Here is a 21,741-nt window from a genome sequence, read left to right as displayed (position 1 = left end):
AAGCCTAAAGCTTACACAGTTTGGGAGGCCCTCCATAAAAGAGGAATCCAAAGCCATAATTAGAAAATTAGGTGCAAGGTCTTGGAAGGAGTCTATGCAAGTGAGGAGTTCTAAAGCTCCACTGCGCTGCATTGAACTATCCTGGACGTATCATTTGATATAAAAGTAGCTAAACAATGGCCAAATACACGAAAATGGTAAATTAATACATCTAATACTGCTCTGGCAATGTTAAGTGTAAAGACAAGGTTCACATTTTATGTAAATTTTCAAAACTCCTTCCTTTTATTAGTGATCAGAGTTTTTACGGCTGCTTCAGAGGTTCTTCTGCACAGCTGCCAATGTTAAAGAGAAAACATCATTCCTCTCTAAATTGGATTTTCCTTAGGATACAGGCTATTTTCCTTGTCCATTTCCTTCAGTATCACTCCGTATTTTTGAAGAAATGTTTCTTGTTATGAGTTCCTGTATTTCAGCATTCCCTTTGGTATTCGGCCACCAGGACAGGATAGAGGCGCCCAAGTCCCAAGGATTAAATGAGGCAGGTATGTGCTGGTAAATAGCACAATACAAGGAAGCTTGAGAAAGAACACACTCCTTCCTTTATCAGCTCAAACTTAACATTTTTTCCACTCCTTTTAGATATTCCTTGTCTCACTTAGTTCATGTTTTCTTTTCCTTACTAGAGGGCTGTATCTTTAAGAAACGAGAACATTCTTTATATATTCCCCTTTTTGCCTCTGTACATGTGTGGTCTGTGCAAACACTCACACATATCAAGGCTTCTACAACCAGAAACAAGTAATATAGGTTCTCAGTGTTGTTTAACTAGACTGGACCACAATTCGCATTGAAAAAAAGCTTACCTGAATCAAAAATATACTGTCTTGTGCTAATGCTGTGCAACAAGAGAAATTATATCAAATCCTATTGTTAAATAGGTAGGGGGGCAAGTGTTTTATGTATCTGTAGATTTCTACCTTGATAAATCACTATCTTTAAAAATAATCCTTAAAGAGACCTTCCTTTCTCACTGTCAGAAAAATATAATCACAGCCTACTGTCTGTGCAATTCCACTCTCCATCTCCTACATACGTAAGACGTGGTAAGATACAGCCACTGTCAAGTTTCAGAACAGTTCCTTGTCTAATCTTTCCGCTTCTCCAGATCTCTGATACAGAACCTGTTAGAATGTATTGCTTACTTTTCCAGTTCCTATGTTTATCTCACTTCCACTTGTACCATCTGCTGCACTGCATTTCCTTCAGAAAAGTGAAAAGTTTCCACGGTGCCCAGAGCTTTCCCTGCAAACAATGCCCTCTTCCCCTCTTCCTTCCTTCCTTTCTCCGCTTTTTATTTGGTCTCATTTTGTGTTAAGGTCAAGCTGTTTTAAAGAGTTCACTTTGCAAACATTTCTACAGGGCTGAAATGCCGATCCAAATAGTTTTGATGGATTTGTAAACCTTCTTGCCATTTGTTACTGGCTTCTGCCCAAGTACACACATTTTGGGTTGTCCCCACTCATTTCGATTACCTGAAAACAACTTCGCAAGAAACGGGCAGTGAGAAACTGTGGCTTATTTTATGCCACCCAATGCGGGTAACATAACCATCCAGTTAGTATGATGAGTCTAAAGAGCATTCAACATAGCCCTCTCATTATGTCAAAATGCCAACTCCACTCACTGCTAAGCTAGTTTATGTTGATACAGAGTCTTGAAAGATGTAACAGAGGAGGCTCTAAATATTTTAAGCACACCTCTCATTCCTTGAACCTTTCTTTTTTATTTCTTTGTCTTAATATATCCCCTTATTCCTGACTGACACATCAGGCTTGATACGTGTTTAATTAGAGAATGCCAGATTAAAAATACCTTGGAAAAGTTAGCTTTATACTTCATATGCCCAGGCTTCGTCAGACGGGTTCCTGTTCTTCTACAAGAATTATACTGATGGGCACCAGAAAACAAAAGCAGTTCTCTATGTTCATAAGTATAATCACCTTAGTTTTCATTTAGTATTAACCTTTAGTAGTTTTGTGACTTTGACCAAGTTACTGACCCTCTGAAAGTCACAGGGGAAAATAGCATCTACCCTGCAGGACAGTAAGTTGATTAGAGATGATTCACGTACAGCAAGATGTCTGACTTTCAGGAGCAGTCAGCAAATGAAAGTTGTTATTACCATTATTATAATTATTATAATTGGTACGTAGTCTCAATGCCAATCTCTGGAATCTCATTGAACTACAAAAAAGAAGCTGAAACAGCAATCTGCATTCGTTATCAGTATTTACTCCATTGGTGTAACACATTCAGTTATTTTTACTTGACCTTTTAAGAACAACAAAAAAATGACTGACTTTATTACTGTAATTAAATTCATCCTACCACAGCTTTCATTTCCTTTTACACCTTCTACATTTAGGCCTACCAGAGATAAAGATTATCCCACCAGGTAGTAGAGGGGCAGGCTATTTAATACTTCCTGTTGCTTCCTAAGTAATAATCAAAACATTGTGAGAAATTTTATGTACTCACAAGGAAATACAAATTTTGTATTAAAAGACACAGAGCTTTGGAAGTCTTATTTGGTATAAACCTGAAATACGTTAGTGCAGAACAAAGGACATTTTCTCAAATCATTTATGCTGTTTAAGGATAAAAAGTAGAAGAGATGCAACTCCTTCTAACAGATCAGTTTCTCTAAAATGATAACATTGTATCTAAGATCATGTGACCAACTGTCAGATTCAAGGTTGTAGAAGACGTTAACTCCATATGATTAAAGTAAATTAGCTTCCCAGGGTTCTCTAATGCTAATGCTACGTTCGTAACGTAAATTTTCCATAAACAGAAAAATAAATTAAGAGTTAGTACATGTAAATGACTGGCAAATATTAATGTACATCTGTATGAATTGTTATGTATATATATATATATATATATTAATTAAAAATGGCTATTTATACAATTACAACTTGATCAAAACTACTTCCTTCAAGGAACATGGGCTCTTTATTCATCCAAATATCACTGAGAAAATGTAACAATAAAAGGGCTTATAAATAGGTAGTTCTCCTTTACAGTACTCAGCTAAAATTAATGATTAATTCAGTATCCAGATTAAAAGTGAAAAAAAATCAAACAACATAGATGTTTATTAATACCAGATGTGTGTATATATATACACATATATATACATATATGTGTGTGTGTATATACATATGTGTATATATATATGTATATACATATGTGTATATATATATGTATATACATATGTGTGTGTGTATATATATATACACACATCTGGAAATACTACATATATATAATATATATAGTACCAGGAGGTTAAATAAATTCTTACTCTTCCTGTGACTTGCAACATTTTAGGGAAAACAACCAACTATAGTAAATTTTGCAGGTCAAAAAATGTTCTTTCACTTACAAAAACCTTACACATAAAACCAAAAAGGCGATTCCTCTAAATGGCAAAATATGATTTTGTAAGTAATTTTCCATTTTTATTATCAACAACAATGCTGATGTAAAATAAGAATATAACTAAAATTTGGCCAAATATCTCTTGGCATCTTAAGTAGCCAGGTACAAGCAGAATGAAATAAACTTTGTTACAACATGAAATTATTTAATAAATTATGAGAATTTGGTGATTATATATCTTATCAAGTCTTAAATATTTAACAAATATCTTTTGTAGATTGCACAATGAAGATCTGTTAGTGGTCAGCTTACAGACAAAACAATAAACTGAGTTGATCATATGCAAAAAAGTGGTCTACATAATCATATATGATTCATATAAATGATATCATCATGAGTCATTTCAACACCACATAAAATCAATCATTTTGATTTTGTTGAAATTATTACGATGATATATTCGGGATCAGAGATGACGTAGACAGACAAAGCTTGATCTGCCTCCTACATATAAAACACTAAGTCGTGGGCAAAATCTGTACACCCTCTGGTCCATCAAAACCAAGAAAATGCTGACTCCCTGTAAGAACAAACTGCCTTCTAATGCTCTCTCATTTTTTCCAATAACTGTAGTTTTAGAAAATATCTTTCAGATTGCAAACAAAAACTATGTTTTGGAGATTTTAACATGGCCACAAAAGAGTGATAGGTATTATTTTTTTCTTCCAGTCTCATGAGATAAAAATACAAGCAAGGACATAAATACAGCCTCTATGTCTCTATTCTAAAAAAAATGCTCTCCGTTTTGCATTGTTACATGACTTACATAAGAAAATGGTAAGGATTTTAAAATAAATGTTACAAAAAAGAAGTACTGGATCCAGGAAAACAGATCCAGGTTTGCCAAGGAACAATAATGTCATGTGGAGGGAGGGGGAGGTGGTGCAGAAGGAAAAAGGGAGGTCCGTGCCAAGCAAAGCTGGGGGCTGTTCAATCAGCTCTATCAGGGCTCCATCAGTGTCTCCACTCCAGCCAAATCCAGAGAAAACAAGGAGTCAAAGATTCAGGTCAATAAGCTTATAGGCGATTTGCACAAACAGTTCCTCCAGCAAGGTAAAAAACAAAGTCATATTGGCTTTTCTTTTTTATTCCTTCTCTTTGAACTCCCTGGTCCAAACACACCCTGGAAATGTCAATGTTATATGCAAGAATTTTAAAAGCTCAGCTTCTTAATCCCGTTAAGAAAAAAAGGAACAAAGTTGCCTGTAAGATCTCCTTCTTTATTGAACTCAAAGTGATTATGGAAGAGCCGCCTTTTGCAAATTCTGATTCCAGTTGCCCAAGCGTCAGAGGAGGCAAAAACATGTCATTAAAGGCAAAAGTGAGTAGGAAAGAAAGCAACCCAATTGAGAAGGGTTTATGAAATACAAGTAAACAGACTTTCTGAATTGAAAAAATAATAATAAAATAAAAAGAAAATAGGAAACGACACAGTCAGTGTATATGTTGGACACTGGATTAGATGAAAAACAAGTAGTTACTACTCCCACAACCAAATCTGCATGAAGGTGCAGGTTTTTTTTCTTCTTTTCGGTATTAGGAATCTAGATAACATTTTTGTTGCTTTACTTTAACATGGGAAAGGGGGATTAATGCAAATAATCTAAGCTTGGATTTGTTACCAAAGAGACATCGTACTTTTCCTCAGTTATTTCTTATTTTTTAAACTAAACTACCAAACTACATAAACTGATAGAATTAAAGGGAATGTGGGAGGACATTTCAGTGAGTCTGGCAACCTACCGGCAGAAACAGTTCAGCACAATGATAAAACCGACTCAGATACTCACGTCTTCTACTCGTTATCTTTCTGATACAAGGATGTCGCATTGTGGAAGGGAGCAAAGTGACTCATATAATTCTCAAACACCCCAAACTGCTCTTCCGGAACCGACATTAATGAGCTACAGATGGAGTCTCATCAAGCCCTTGGCTAAAGGGATGATTGTGATTGGGGTTATCTGTATCCCCTGACAGCTTCCCCAAATTGCTTGTTTCCATTTCCTACTCTAACCTCTACTTTTTGTAGGCCTTTCTTTTCTAGGTATGTACCAACCTGTCATGACCATGCCTCTTCTCCCAGTTACACCTCAGCTCTCCTCTGTGGCTCTCTCAAGCTTTCCATAGTGGTTGTGAATCCAACAGATTCCTAGAGCAAGTCCCACAGGTAGGACTACACTTCTCCAACTCCCCAGCTCTCTGCTGTCCTCTTCTGGTTTTCCTGCAACACTAACCTCATAGGTACAGCAGATTCGACCCGGACGGAGTACCTGGAAGCTCATTCCCTTTCCTTAGGTCGCTGCTCAAAGTTCGCTCTCCCATCATTCTTACAAAATCTCTGTCTTGCGTGCGTGCGCATGTGCATGTGAACGCGCGCGCGCCCGCGCGCGCGCGCACACACACACACACACACACACACACACACACCATTCTATTACCCTTACCTGTTTTGCTTTCTAGTGCTCAACATCACCCATCACATTTTACAATGTGAGTCTGCTTATTTATTGTCTGTCTCTTCCTGAAAATAAGACTGACTTTTGTCTACAGCTGTATCCACAGCACCCGAGAAGTGTGTCTGGTACACACCAGATGCTTAAAAATGGGTTGAGTTGTATTGAATTTATCTATTGAACTGCTTCTGCCAACCTGATTAAATATCTGTTTATGTTTGCTTTTGGTTTGGTATTAATTACTTCTGGGGCTGGAGTTAAATCCAAGTCTCAGTAACTCAGGTTTTATTCTGTTTTCTTTAATATGCTTTGCATTTTTCTATTTTCAAATTTCTTTAAACTTGAAGACCTCTAATATTAGTTCGTCTGTCTAGGTTAAGAACTTCCCCTAGTGATTTCTCTGACTATTCTCCAAACACAGATCTTATTATTTAAAGAAAGTTTGTCTCTCTTCCAAAATCAAGTCTGATGGCATCATTTTCCTTTTCAGCCTTTGTTTAGAGATGATATCAGCAGGAAACACTTGGTAAGGACCCTCACTACCTTTTCTAGCTAATCAATAATTCAAAGTTCACCTACATATAGTTTCTTTGGAGTTTTCCTTTTTGAATAATAGTAGATTCTCCTAGCCTACAGTGATGTTAACTTGACACTTCTCTTCCTGTTCACATATCCTGTGACATTCTCTTGGAATATATCCCAAGACATGTTTGTTTAATTTCAGTCATTAACAAACTTGGGTATTTCAGTGAGTATCTCCTCCTGCAAATAATCAGTAATAGTAGCCCAGTTTTACAATGGCTCCCTATCAACCCCACCAGGAAACTTACTGTCTCTGAGTTTATCCAAGAATTGCTAATATATGAGTTCCCACCTGCCAGCAGTAACATACTAGAAGCTCTCCCAGTTGCTCTGCAGACCACCTATGTTTCAATTTGTATTAGTTTGCTTAGTTCTAAACATGCATTGATGCACTTCCATGTTTACTATATAAACCAGAAGAAAGGCAGAAAACAAATCACTGAAGCATATAATCCAGTACCACAGGAAACGTGTAGCACTTATGGACCCAGCCTTGATGTCTTCGTCATCTGTAAATTCAAGGAAATAATTCTTGCTTGTTTCCTTCCTCTTGGAGATACTGTAAGGCAAGATGCCAAATGATCTCAGCTCAGTGCACAAAAGAGGATGCAAATTTTAAGTATCGCTTTATAGTTTGCTGAAATTTTTAAAATCTAAGGAGAGCAAGCAACTTTAAGAAGAGCATCTTTCAATAAACAGTTCATTTCACTCATTCAAAAGATGAAGAATAGAGATGTGAAACATGCAACTAATTAATACAAAGTAAAAAGTGACCAAAGAAACTTCAACAGAATTGCCACGTTCCAATTTTAGGCCTGCAACTCTAACAAGGGTTTATTAAAGGTGATCTTTCCCGCTGCTAATTGTGAATATTTAAGGCTTAGATTCACATGATTTAGAATTTTGCACATCTAAACATTGACATAAAATTCTCACCCACATTTTGACATTTCTGTGGAATATCACATTATGGGAGTGATTTGGGTCGTATTTAATCACATGTTTTATAATGACCAGCAATAATATTAATAAATGCTTTGAGACTTGTAAAAAAGCCTGCCCTTTGACAGCAAGGAAATAGATAATATCCATATGGAACTGAGGAAAATACCACAACAATAAGTAGAGAATCATTTTAAACGCTGAAAATATCCTGTGTAATGTAGAAGCTTAATTTCAAAAGGAAGTAGGAACTTTTATTTATGAAAAGCTATGTCTTCATAGATGTACCAAGAGGGCTTTCTTTACCATTTTTTAATAAAAAGGAAAACTACAATGGCATATGGTTCCTTTTATACACAACGCAGTCGCTAAAATATGAATGAAGATATACTGAAATTATACGTGTGTCCTCAGTACTCTCCACTCACTACCCAAATACCTTGTTTGAAACACTTAAGATATTATTTTTTTCTTTTTAAGTTTATTTATTTATTTTAAGAGAGAGAGAACAGCAGAGGAACAGAAAGAGAAGGAGAGAGAGAGAATTCCAAGCGGTCCTGGGCTCACAAATTTTGAGTTTATGATCTGAGCCAAAACCAAGAGCTGGACACAACTGACTGAGCCACCCAAGCGCCCCAAACACTTCAGAAATTCTAACTATGTTTTTGTGATCAGAGTTTTTAAACTGTTATCCTTTGTTAAGTGCAAACAAAGCATCTGATGTTCAAAAGTGTTACCCCTGGAACTCAGTAAAGGAACCATGTCATTGCTAGATTTTAATCATGGCTACTAGATCTTTAGATGAAATAATAACCCAATATAACATAATCCAAATAATCCAATTTATTTTCATATAGATAGATAGGTAGACATACACAATTTTTGAGTTGTTATAAATGACTTAAAATATATGCAAAAATATGTTTCATCACTGAAACATTTTTCTTCAGGTGAACAGTTCTTATACACTCCTTCATCCTGACAGTGGCATCATTAACCATTGAAATACTTATACTCTTTTAATGCCAAACCTATCTTCTTCCCTACAATTGGAAAAAAAAAACGTAATTGTGTGTCATTGAGACTAATATGTGAATTTCTACAGAAAGATTAGTTTCTAATTTTCCAGAGAGAAACTTTTCTCTTCCTATTGTAGCTAATCAACTTAAGTGAAAAACAGATGGAATCCCTACCATGACCTCAAGGGGATACAATATCTGTCAAAGAGCTGTCTCTCTTTTCCGCCAGTTCCTACTGACTTCAGTGAAAATCTCCTGGTCTCACATTTTATGAGAGTAAAATAATGAAATTTTTTCCCTATTAAATAAGATGACAGCAATCTGCAATAGTAACAGTAGTATTTATCCTGAAAAATATTATGTGAAAATGACAATTCTTTTTTCCACCCATCATTACTTGCTAGTTTGAAACTAAACATTAGAAAGTTATATTTATACTATGTAATACATTAATTATAGGTATAATTTTATATTAATTCATTTTAATTATATATTTAGCTATATATATATATATATATATATTTTTTTTTTTTTCCTCCCCAGATACTACCAACTTAAATTTTGGAGTTCTATATTCTTTTGTCAAGCATAGCCCTTAATCAATCATCATCCCAAAACGTAGTCTAGTAATAACTATCACTACTGCTTCTCTGGATTAATTATGTTGGCAAAAATGGTCTGAATCCACACATTGTTTTTTACAAGAACAAGAACAGTAAATGGTACACGCTCACTATTGATTCCTTCTATTTACTGTAACATAAGGCATGTGCTCTACAATGCACTTAAGAATATATTCCCTGACAGGGGCGCCTGGGTGGCTCAGTTGGTTAAGCTTTTGACTTCAGCTCAGGTCATGATCTCACCGTTGGTGAGTTCGAGACCCGCGTCGGGCTCTGTGCTGACCACTCAGAGGCTGGAGCCTGCTTCGGATTCTGTGTCTCCCTCTGTCTCTGCCCCTCCCCTGCTCATGCTCTGTCTCCCTCTGTCTCAAAAACAAATAAAAACATTCAAAAAAATTTAAAAAAAGAATATATTACCTGACAAAGAGGGAAAATGAGAGGTCTGCAAATACAGATCTAAAAACTTCGTTTCCAGCCAGCTTTTACATGTATTGCCGTGGCTACTATAATCAAGAAATGGTTCCAGCATCCAGAAGAGCCAAGCAAAATATTAACTTGGTCCAAACTAAGTCAACACTACCGAAGAAGAACTACTCTGTCCATATCACTCTCATTTTCAACCAAAAGTCTCCAATGTAGGAGACAAGGACCAGGTTCAAAGTCACCTTGAGGCCAATGGGAGTTAAAGATTGAGGACATTTTCTAAACTTCAGGGTGGCCAGGTGCTAATGCCGCCATTCCATTTCCATAGTTTTCAAAGTTCTACTGACCACAGGGATAAGCAGTGGCTGACTTCTTTTGTTTCTAACACACTAGCAACAGGAGAGAGTCATACTGGAACTTTAACAATATGTATCGAATATATCTGTGGCCACTAGGATACCTGTATTGGCAGGTTATGTTTTTGTTTTCTGTTTTGTTTTTTTGGAAGCTGTATCATCATTCTTAATTTTAGGCCATCAAAGCTAATCAACAGATTTACACACACAAAACATTTTTTCTCACAACTTCTCTGCCTAAAAAATACACACGTCCAAATAAAAATGGTTCGTGCACAAACACAGACAAATAGAGATAGACACACACTCATCCATGCCCTCTAAGAAACTGTCATAGTAAAACTGGCAAAATCAGCTGCTCCAAACCAAGGAAGCAACCTAACCACTTGTGAAACTGTGTGCTGATGCAGGAGATGATAGAAGATCCACCTCACTTGCAAAGACAAAACAATTAAATTAGAAAAAAATAAAAAAAGAATCATGAGAAACCTTAAATGCACTTTTGAAAAACACAGACAAATGAATACATATGCCCAATGAAGACACAGTTACTGGTGAGGCCACCTGACTTCAAGTCAAGTTTGGAAATAAACTGACACATATTGTCTCAGGTATTTCTTCCAGCATAATGTTAATGTATTAAAAGAATATCTAGACTGGGAAAATATAGAATATCTGGGACTTATAGATATAAGATATATAGATATAATATAATATATATATCTAATATATATATATAAGATATATAGATATAATATAATTCTTATATTATAGAATATAGAATATAGAATAGAATATAGAATAGACTGGGAAAATAGAATATCTAGACTGGGAAAATATTTTTCCTTTTGACACTATCTAAAAGAGTACCATCCTCAGTTATAGAATGTCAAACACCTAAAGCACTCAAGTTTTATTTTTATTTTTATTTTTATTTTTATTTTTATTTTTATTTTTATTTTTATTTTTATTTTTAAAGTAAACTCTAATCCCACTGTGGGGCTCATACTTACAACCTGAGATCAAGAATCGCATGTTCTCCTGAATGAGCCAGGCAGGTGCCCCTAAAGCATCGAGTTTTTAAAAGAAGTGAGCCAGAACCTTGGGGCTGGAACTATCTGCCCATCCAATGCTTATACTCAGGGCCTAATTCAGTGCCTTGCAAACAACTGACATTCAATAAACACTTGTGAAAGATTAAATGAATACATGATAAAAATGAAATCTATTAGAATTGGCCAATCAACATGAAAGTATTTTTTTAATGTACAAAATGACTTATTAAAGTGGAACTACTTCTTTTAGCCCTCAAAATATCATTTTGTGTTTAAAACATTCTACGTTGTATTTTCAGACTCTTGAATTTTGTATCAGCACTTTGAGCACTTTTCGTGCACTCTATCAGTGCATTTTTTAAAGTTTGCAAAATCACCTGAGTAAATGGACTCCCATATTGCATCCAACCATTAATGATTACCTTTGTTACAAAAGTATTCCACTTCTTCACAGCTCAGATTTTCAGGCCCAAATTCTGTAGAAAAGCTTTCCTCCAATGGAAAGTCCCCTTTTGAGATGATGTCTGTCTCCTCTGATGGACACTCTTCTTCTTCCTCTTCAATGGCATCTTCTAGCGGCCCTTGAAAAAGAATCAGGGACACTGTACCAAAAACATCCAAAGAAGCTAGTGAAATAAAATCCTTTAATAGGGTATTTTGGTTAAATTGGTGAGAAAAAAATGTATTCTATGAGTGGGCCAAGCAATATCATCAAGGGGACTTACACAAGATAATGCCACCCTCATATTCACAAGAAACAATTATCTATAATGAGAAGTGGAAGGAAACCAGTGCCTGAAGTTACTACATAGAAAACAACCTCCATCTTCAACCCTTCCCCACCCCCAACTCCAAGACCAAATCTTCTTCTCTCTCTCTCTCTCTGTCTCTGTCTCTCTCTCTTTAATTCTCTCCTGAAGAGCAAAACTGTGCACTTTATGTTCATGTGTTAGAATTAACTGCCTGGTAAAGAGTACAAGTCTCTTTTACATCGTTGTACAATTTTACCTGAGATTTTAATAAAGATTTAAAGTAATTGAATGCATTTTAATTGAACTGAGATTTTAATAAAGTCTATACTTTTAAAAACCCATCTTAAGAGTGGATTCCAAGAAAAGATTTCATTATATGTGTTTGAGGCTTGAAGAAAAATTACATATTTCTCTCCCTGATGAAAGCATAACCCTATTCATAATTAATTGAATTTTTTCTGAAATGAAAAGTAGTTTTCTAATGAAAAAATGTAATTTGTATTTATGTGATACTTTTTCAGTAATAAAAATACAACTCCCTTAGAGTGAATGAGAGTGAGGTGCCCTACATTAATGGACCTATTTTATTGAAAGGAAAGGGAGGGCTATCGTTGTTCAGATGGGTCAGAAGTGGACTACATGGGGATACCACATGGCTGGTTATGAATTCCTGACCGCCCTAGAGAAGAAAAGTGTCTGACTCATTTTACTAAGCAGAGGCCTGCATTTGCTCCTTAAAGAAGCGATCTGGCATTTTATCCAAAGGACACAATTATGGTAATTTGTACTAATTGTCACTCACATCCACAGTCTCATCAGACAGGCTAAATACTTAACGGGCTTAGGTAGTCTCTCTCTTACTTCTTAGAAACGTGCTGGAAAATTCTCAGGGCCAAAGAAGAAATCTCATAAATAATTTAAAATTGTGCACAAAATGCAATTTTTCTGTATGTGTAGGCAAACAAGAATAGGTACATACACCGCAATATCTGGTATTTTCCCAAAAGCAAATTTCTAAAGGGCAGAATTCATAAGACACACTTTCATGAACAAAATTAGTTCGTTGCATGGATTTAAATTAAGGGACATCCAAGCAAAAAACTTCTTATGGAGTTCTTTGTCCTTTTTACAATTTTACAATTTATTTTTTCTCTTTTTCTTCAAAATAAGAAATGTTAAGGAAAAAAGCATACGTTAATTTCAAACACTCTGGTAATGTGTTTTCTTATTCTCAAGGTGGAGGGGGGGAAAAAACCATGGATTTTTGCACATACTGCCTTCAAAAGTTACGGATCTCGTATTAGTTTTTACCTCTTTTTTATTATTTCACTTTTAAAAGTATAATATTTTAACTCTTAAAATAATTACATCAAGTAGCAAGTATGCAAGGAATATATAAAACAGTAATACTGTAAAATATAATCATTAAAACACTTATCTGATAATTCTAATTTTTAATGCTGAGTCTAATGAAAAATTTAATAGAATATCCTCCATATTTTTTAAAACATCTTAATTGTAATAACAATTCTGGTCAAAATAAGACATGTGAAGCTGTCTCATTTGTGTTTCATGTGCGATTTCAAAGCACTTTCTTATGCTATCTTTAAAATAACCCAATGAGGTAAGTATGAGAATTAATACTATTTTTACTTTGTGGATCTGGAAAGCTCAGGAAGTTAGTTAAACAGAATAAGGTTATAAGCTAATAAGTGAAAAAATTGATGTGAAAATCCAAGATTTTTAAATACCTTTTATTAATACACCATATTACTACACAAAGTATTCTTCAGTAGTTACAGACTGATTCCTTCATAAATAAACTTATAAAACACAGAAGTCTTCTGAAATGCTTAATTCATATTAATGTAAATACTCATAGATGCTTAAAGATCTGTCTCTACAAATTGAAACACCTCATGTTGCTTTTCTCAGATTACTGAGAATATATGTTATAAAATATTAGATTGCCCCTCCAGAAAAAATCAGGAAGATCTTCTTATAGATTTTATTTACCAAAACTAAAATAGTTGGTTCCTAATATGTAATGATTTACATAATTTATATACATACTAAATCAATCTGCAAAGAAACTGCCTTAACATCAGTTTTAACAAAAATGACAATTTCTAGAATATGTAACTCTGAGTTTTGCTAACAAAAACTAAATCTCTAATTGTTAAATAACTATTTTAAATAATTCATATACATTTTAGTGAATTTCTTTTTTTCATCTCTGCTATACATCATAAAGACAATTCATACATATTGTAAGAATGAAATCAATAGTAATAAAAATGCTTTCTTTTTTAAAAAATTAAATTCTGAGCATATATGCTAACATTCTTAGAAGGATTTTTATTCAAGATGGTATATAACTGAGCAATTTTTAAAATATTCAATGACAACAAATTGGCTCTAATGGTATATGAAATTCAAACTTAATAGTTTAAATAAAACTTAAATGGAAAAACTTGTGTGAACATTTGAAAGGAAAAAAAAGGCACAAAACAATGATCTGTGCTTAATAAACCTGTAACCAAGCCACCCATGTTTTTGAGATGTATATGTGTGTGTATATATATATATATATATACACACACACACACACATACACATATATATATATATATACACATATACACACACACACCTTATTTATCAAAGCTTATCATAAGATCTTAATTGATAATATAATGTTCTATATTCTGTGGGCTCTTTTATTTTATATGCTGGCTATCAATTCACAATTTCAAGCATATAATTGAAAAGAAGCACTTATTTTCAAAAACAAACTGCAAAAACCCAAATGAAAGGTGAAAAAGTCTTGAGATCTTCATTCGCAATACATGAGATCTCATTGTCAATATTTAAAACAGGCCACAGGAAGGGGATTTAATGGCCAACTTGTATTTCTCCCAAAGCAAGTGTCAGATTTATATAATTTACTGTACTTTAAAATGTGAAATTACTAACCATTCCTTTTGCCATGCTATCTAATCAGGCTCTGGCAAAAAGGCTTCTCCTAAAATGCATAGTATTTATGGTTTAAGATCAGATCTCGCTCTACTGTCTATATTGCATGTTTCTTTAACAGGAAAACCTTACAGATAATCGGTGGCCATAAACTAACATTTTAAAAGGGTAAAAGACACTCGAAGCACAAGTACAATTAATAGCACCAATGAAGGAGGGAATGAAGGAACCTCGTGTATATGGATTAGTGGGCACAGAAGTCCACTTCAGAAAAATCACCACACATAATTTGACACAAATAATAATATCTACTCAGAAAAGGCTCACGACTGAGCTCCATGTGCCCTCATGGAGAAAATTACTTCTGATTGAGGCCACTTGGCAGGCAAGTGGAAGGAAATCTGAATTTCAGCTCTTCAACTGCCTCTGATTTATAGATATTCAAACACAGTTGCCAGAATTAATAGTCTTAATATGTATAAATATAAATATTTCCCTCATTTTAAAATGCTAATAATTAGCTGTACATCCTAAAGCTATGAATACAATGGTGCTATATGTTGGGCCCATAAGGTTGTTATTCGTCTCTCAGAATGGGAAGGCATCCTCCCACATTTTATACTGGATGAATAATACAGATTACTGGGAGATTCTGGTGAGTACAAAGTACTACTTCCTTTTTCAGAAGGGGAGATAATCGGGTACTTGGGAACCCTCTAAATGGACCACAGCTACCTTGCCCTCTAGATATAAAGCTGAAGCTAAGAAGGGTTGTGCAGATTCGCACCCCCTGACAATACTGACGGCCGTCTAATGCATGGTGCAGCCTTTCACTCAGCCATTACAAACGCTGCACCAAAGTGTGGGAGAATTTTTCATTTGGTGGTTGTTTCAGTGATCCGCGGTTGGTAAAGGGCAGGTGGGAAGTTGAAGATTAAGTAGTCCTACCTTATACACTGGTGATATAGTCAACGAATAAAATGAAGATAAAGAATTGTATTTGTATGGTTACGAAGCAGTTTGAGGAATACTTACTCCCCAGGTAAATGAATTTATATTGGTGGTTAAAGAAATCCCTGAAACCCATCCATAGCCACTAAGGTAAGAGCTAGAAGGTGACAAAGAACACTTTGAGAAAAAAAAAATATATATATATATATAGGAAAGAACACTAAAATATGCAACACAATGAGGACATTCAAGAAATGGTAAGGATCAACACAGTAAATATTAAATCAAATCAAATATATGTGTCTTTCAACATATGTTGTGTCGATCAATAACTTCCTACCTTGGCAGCATACGATAAATTAGAGCAGTCCTCACCTTAATGTCAGATTGCCTTCGTTCATATAAATTCAAAGCACTTCAGAATGAAGCACCCAAGAAAGAAATTAAATTATACAGAAATTAAAATACATTGCCAAATACAAAGAGGAGAAAGAAATGCCAAATTCTATGGTTTTGGCATGCTAGCCCCCCAAAGGGGTACCTTCTCTTAAGCACTCACTGGCATTAATTTATTAGAAATTATTTTAGTTTGGTTTTGCGTGCCTTCTGATTAAAACAAGAAAAACACGTTGTCATAACAGAACTACAGAGAGCATTCAGTCTCCTCTCCATGCATTAATATTCTAAGCATTCTAGAGGCTGCACAAGACTAGCCACCTAGCAAAATGAGACTGTTTCAGAATACTGGGCAGCCTTGATTGCAACTGACAGGTGGGAAGAAAGTCACATTAAAATATTATCATTCCCAATAATTACAATAATCCATCATCGCGTGCTCCGAAATTCTGCTAGGTGAGTTTCTTCCAAAAACACACAAATATTTCCAAACCTTTTTAATTCGTTGCTTCCTAATGTATGTCATTTCAGGTCATTTTTATATCTGATAGTATGATTAATATTAAAGCTTCCATCACAAACTTTACATCATTTTACTCACACACAGAACAAAGAATATATACCAATGGAATATTGGAATCAGCTCCTCAAAATCTAAATAAATTAATGAAAATGAAAATGATATTTTCCCCAAAGTTGACAAATGCTGTTTAAAATCATTTGCAAAATATCTACTCAGACAAAGAAATGAGAAGGCATGCAAAACCTTCTAATAAATATAAAACATAGGGATCTCTAAATGGGACAATTTAAGCAGGAATGTATACCACGCTTTAATTAGTACCTAATAATCGAGCCACATTTATCACATGATGCTACCTCCCAAAAGGTAAATATGAAAATATAAACTTGCAATAGGCAAATCCCGGCTCACGTTTAATATGCAATGCACACGTGTCAAAATTCTATACAGGCAGGCTACATTTTAGTTGATGGGTAAAAGGAGTTAAAAGAGAACTTTCCATTCCGAAATTATGTTACATTTTCTGTATGTGATGGAAATGAGGCGGTGGACTGATATTTAAATTGGATGTCTTATTTCTAATAAGAAAGATTTTGGGTGTCACACATTCTGTACATATATGGCCTGCCTGTTCAAGCAGAAATGGGAAACAACTCTAAATTAAAAAGCAGATATCCACAAAAGTGTGCCCCTCCCCATCTCGTTAGGGAGTAGGAACGTTTCGATCTTCAGAGTACGAACATCTTTTTACTAATTTTATCTGGGGCAGATTTTGTGTCTCTCACTAGCTCCTCTCTTAGAGTTTTCAGCTGTCACACTCAGCCTTCCTTATGAATCATCATTACCCCCGTAGGCACACCTCAAAATGCTTCTCACTTGGTTCCTATTACATTTGTCTCGTGCATATCCCACAGGGCCATTTAATGAGAAGGGGCAGGCAAGAGGGATCTCTTTGGACAGTGCAATCCATACTAACTCGTGTAATTGAGCTTAACAGCAAGAATAAAGCCTTATTTCTGTGGTCTAAAAAAAAAAATAGTATTTAAACGAGCAAGTTCTTCCTGCAGTCACTCACTTTTAACAATAGTTGCATCAGGGGATCTAGTAGGAAGGAAACATTTTTATTAATTTTTCTCTTATCTGCCAGAAGAATGTTGATTTTTTTCATTTGCGTTTGTTGCCTGCAGGTAGCAGACCAGAGAATCATATAGTAGAAATTCTTCTTTTTGATTAATTTCTTTCCATGTGTTATGTTATTTCTTATATATAATTGATTTTGGGCTTTGCTCATAGCTGTACATCTTTTTTATATCTATACCAACTGCTGTCCTTCAATCTAGAAAGTTGAAAGAAATTACCTGAATTTTGTTAAGTTTATTAAAAATGAGATCTGTGAATATTTAAATTGAGTTTTGAAATGTTAATGCAAAAAAAAGATATTAGAGAATTTTTAATGGAGGGTTCAATCTGACCACATTCCATTGTAAAAAGAAGGGAAGGGGGTCAGGTTTTATTCAAATTGTTTCTTTAGGGGAAAAAAACCAAACTCTTTGATTTTATAAAAATAGAGTAATATTCTTTGCTGCAAGGTCTTTGGCCATTTTTACAGATGGCAGTATTAATACTTCTTATATAGAAATCCGAAAACAATTTAAATTCTTTAATTCCTCCTGCCTTGAAATGCTTTGCTTTGGGAACCTTCACATTAACTGAGTAAAGTTAACAAGAAAATGGCAATTTCGCCTAGAACATATACCAGCTTAGCAAGCAGCAACTAACCTTACCTACTAGCTCAAACACTGATATCACAGGAAGAATAAAGTCAGATGAGGAAGTACAGACAAATTTGAACTAGAATCTCTAATGACTACTCTCAAGAAATAACTCAGGCATTGAAAAAATTCAGTTCATTAGTAAATGCCTTGTGCATTGACCCAGGAAGTTAGTGACAAGAGACAGCACTGAAATTCAAACATTTTGTAATCAGGTCTCCCTCCAGAGCCCCATAAAGCTATTCTCAGTTTATTGAAGATGGTAACTCTATCATAAAGAAATATGAGAGTTTACTCATTACTAAAACAGTATATTTTTATATGATTGTGATATATTTCAATAATAAAAAGTGTTTAATTGGTAACAAGCACAAAAGATGAAGGGCGTATACATGATTTTGTCCTCTTTATGAGACTTGCATGTATTCATTTATTCATCCTTTCCTTCTTTATTCATTCGACCAGTATTTATTGAGGGTGAAGAACATGACAGGCACTATGTTAGGCACTGGGATAACAGCAGTGTACCAGATACCCATCCTCAGCAGAAGGGGCCAGATAATCTAGCTAAGAAGATAAATTTATGCGTACAAAGGAGGAAGTTTATTTATTTAAAAAAAATTTAATGTATGTGTTTATTTTTGACACATAGAGAGACAGAGCATGAGAGGGGGAGGGGCAGAGAGCGAGGGAGACACAGAACCCGAAGCAGGCTCCAGGCTCCCAGCTGTCAGCACAGAGCCCAATGGGGGGCTGGAACTCATCAACTGCAGGATTATGACCTGAGCCGAAGTCGGACGCTCAACTGACTGCGCCACCCAGGCGCCCCAGAAATTTATTTAATTGTTTGAATTTTTTTAAATTTATTTTTGAGAGTGCAAGGGGGGGAGGGGCAGAGACAGGGGGACAGAGAATCCGATGCAGGCTCTGCACTGACAGCAGGGAGACGGATGTGGGGCTTGAACTCATGAACCATGAGATGAGATCATGACCTCAGCTGAAGTCGGACACTCAACTGACTGAGCCACCCAGGTGGCTCTGAAAATTTACTTTTAAAGAAAGAAGTTCCATTTTAACGTGGGGAGGGCAGGGAAGGCTTCTTGGATATCCTAAATTCTACTTATTTGTGCATTTTTATTTTCTCTGTTATAATTCTATCTTGTAATAAAATTGAAGATCAAGTCAAGGAGAGATAAAATACTTAGCCATTTTTTTAAGGTCTAGACACATAGCTTTGAACTATTACTAATTATATTGTTGATGAAGTTGATTACACTTGACAGTGTGAAATCCGTGGTCCTTTCCTGTTTACTCAATATAGATGCCATCCACCCTCACCCTGCCAGTTGGTTTGGGGATATGGAATCAGGCAAGCAGGAATTTTCCCCAAAGTGAACACTGTTGTCACAACAGAAACATCAGATGTTACCCAGAATATGTATACAGTACATTAGATTTTTAAAAGCATTATCAGTAAGAAAGGAAAGGATCTGAACCTATCCACAGAACCTTTTACAAATGATATGTTTATTTTTTATTTTTTGATTTCAAGTTTTTCTTTAAATTATAGTTAGTTAACATGTATGGTTAAAATTACTTTCACGTATAGAATTTAGTGATTCATCACTTACATACAACACCCGGGGCTCATCACAACAAGTGCCCCTTTTAATGCCCACCACCCTCCATCAACCTTCAGTTTTTTTTCTCTATAGTTAATCGTCTCTTATGGTTTGCTTCCCTCTCTCTTTTTTTTTCCTCTTCCCCTATGTTCATCTGTTTTGTTTCTCATATTCCACATATGAGTGAAATCATAAGGGTATTTGTATTTCTCTGATTTGATAAGTATTTACTAAGTAAATTAATAAAACACTTATAACCTTATAGACTTGTACTATATATATATATGTATTCACACACACATTTCTTTATTTATTTTATTTTTATTTGACACACAATGTTACACTAGTTTTAGGTGTGCAACACGGTGACTCAACTTCTCTATATGTTATGCTATGGTCACCACAAGTGTACCTATATCTGTCACCATTCAATGCTATTACTATACCATTGACTATATTCCCTATTCTGTACCTTTTATTCTTGTGACTCATTCATTCCACAACTGGAAGCCTGTATCACAATTCCAGGTTTCATGATATACTAACTACAAAACTGTAGTAACCAAAACAATATGGTACTGGCACAAAAAAAAAAAAAAAAAAAAAACCACATAGATCAATGAAATAGAACAGACGGCCCAAAAATAAACCTATGCTTATGTGGTCAATTAATCTATGACAAAGAGGGCAAGAAGATGCAATGAAGAAAAGATAGTCTCGGGGCGCCTGGGTGGCGCAGTCGGTTAAGCGTCCGACTTCAGCCAGGTCACAATCTCGCGGTCCGTGAGTTCGAGCCCCGTGTCAGGCTCTGGGCTGATGGCTCAGAGCCTGGAGCCTGTTTTCGATTCTGTGTGTCCCTCTCTCTCTGCCCCTCCCCCGTTCATGCTCTGTCTCTCTCTGTCCCCAAAAAAATAAATAAACGTTGAAAAAAAAAAAAAAGATAGTCTCTTCAACAAACTATTCCGGGAAAACTGGACAGCTACATGAAAAAGAATGAAACTGGACCACTTTCTAACAACATACACAAAAATAAACTCAAAATGGATTAAAGACCTAAATACGAGACCTAAAGCCATAACAATCCTGGAAGACAGTATAGGCAGTAATTTCTCAGACACTGGCCATAGTAACATTTTCTAGATATGTTGGTTGAGGCAAGGGAAACAAAAGCAAAAATAAACTATTGGGTCTCCGTCAATAGACACTTTCTTTAGAAATGTGAAAGCACCATCAAAATACAGCCAGTAGTCTAATCTAACAAAGTAAAATACTAAGTGGTTGGTAATATACTAAGCGGTTATATAACAAAGTTAAATTAGTAAAGCAAAAGAGATGTGATTTTAAAAATCATCTTATTTGGGGCGCCTGGGAGGCTCAGTCGGTTGAGCGTCCGGCCTCAGCTCAGGTCACGATCTCACGGTCCGTGAGTTCGAGCCCCGCATCGGGCTCTGTGCTGACAGCTCAGAGCCTGGAGCCTGCTTCGGATTCTGTGTCTCCCTCTCTCTCTGCCCCTCTCCTGCTCATGCTCTGTCTGTCTCTGTCTCAAAAATAAATAAACATTAAAAAAAAATTAAAAAAAAAATAAAAATCATCTTATTTAAGGAGAGATAGAAAAGAATAGGGAAAAGGGGCTTACAGTCTCTTAACTTTAGAATGACTATATATCTTTCTTCCTAGAGCAAATCAAAGACCATGTTTAAAACGTCAACAACAAAAGCTCTAGCCAGTGAACACTAAGCGAAGGACTCTGATGACTTTCTTAAACAATTTCATAAGGCAAAGATGAACCAAG

General features: G+C 35.3%; 1 protein-coding gene across 3 annotated transcripts in view; it reads right to left on the bottom strand.

Annotated features, from left to right (window-relative positions):
- The window catches only part of ZFPM2 (zinc finger protein, FOG family member 2), a 472,819-nt gene that overhangs the window by 362,247 nt on the left and 88,831 nt on the right, over positions 1-21,741 (bottom strand). For 2 of the 3 annotated variants that reach the window (XM_043601585.1, XM_043601583.1), the window contains exon 2: positions 11,380-11,538. The exons of the other annotated variant lie outside the window; for it this stretch is intronic. In XM_043601585.1, the coding sequence (XP_043457520.1) occupies positions 11,380-11,538 (159 nt within the window). The remainder of the gene's footprint in view (positions 1-11,379; positions 11,539-21,741) is intronic. 3 annotated transcript variants of the gene reach the window in all.

The sequence above is a fragment of the Prionailurus bengalensis genome, chromosome F2 (assembly GCF_016509475.1).
Source record: "Prionailurus bengalensis isolate Pbe53 chromosome F2, Fcat_Pben_1.1_paternal_pri, whole genome shotgun sequence".
Classification (NCBI taxonomy): Eukaryota; Metazoa; Chordata; class Mammalia; order Carnivora; family Felidae; genus Prionailurus; species Prionailurus bengalensis.
Note: the sequence above shows the minus strand (reverse complement) of the source record. Positions and strands in the feature narration are given on the sequence as shown.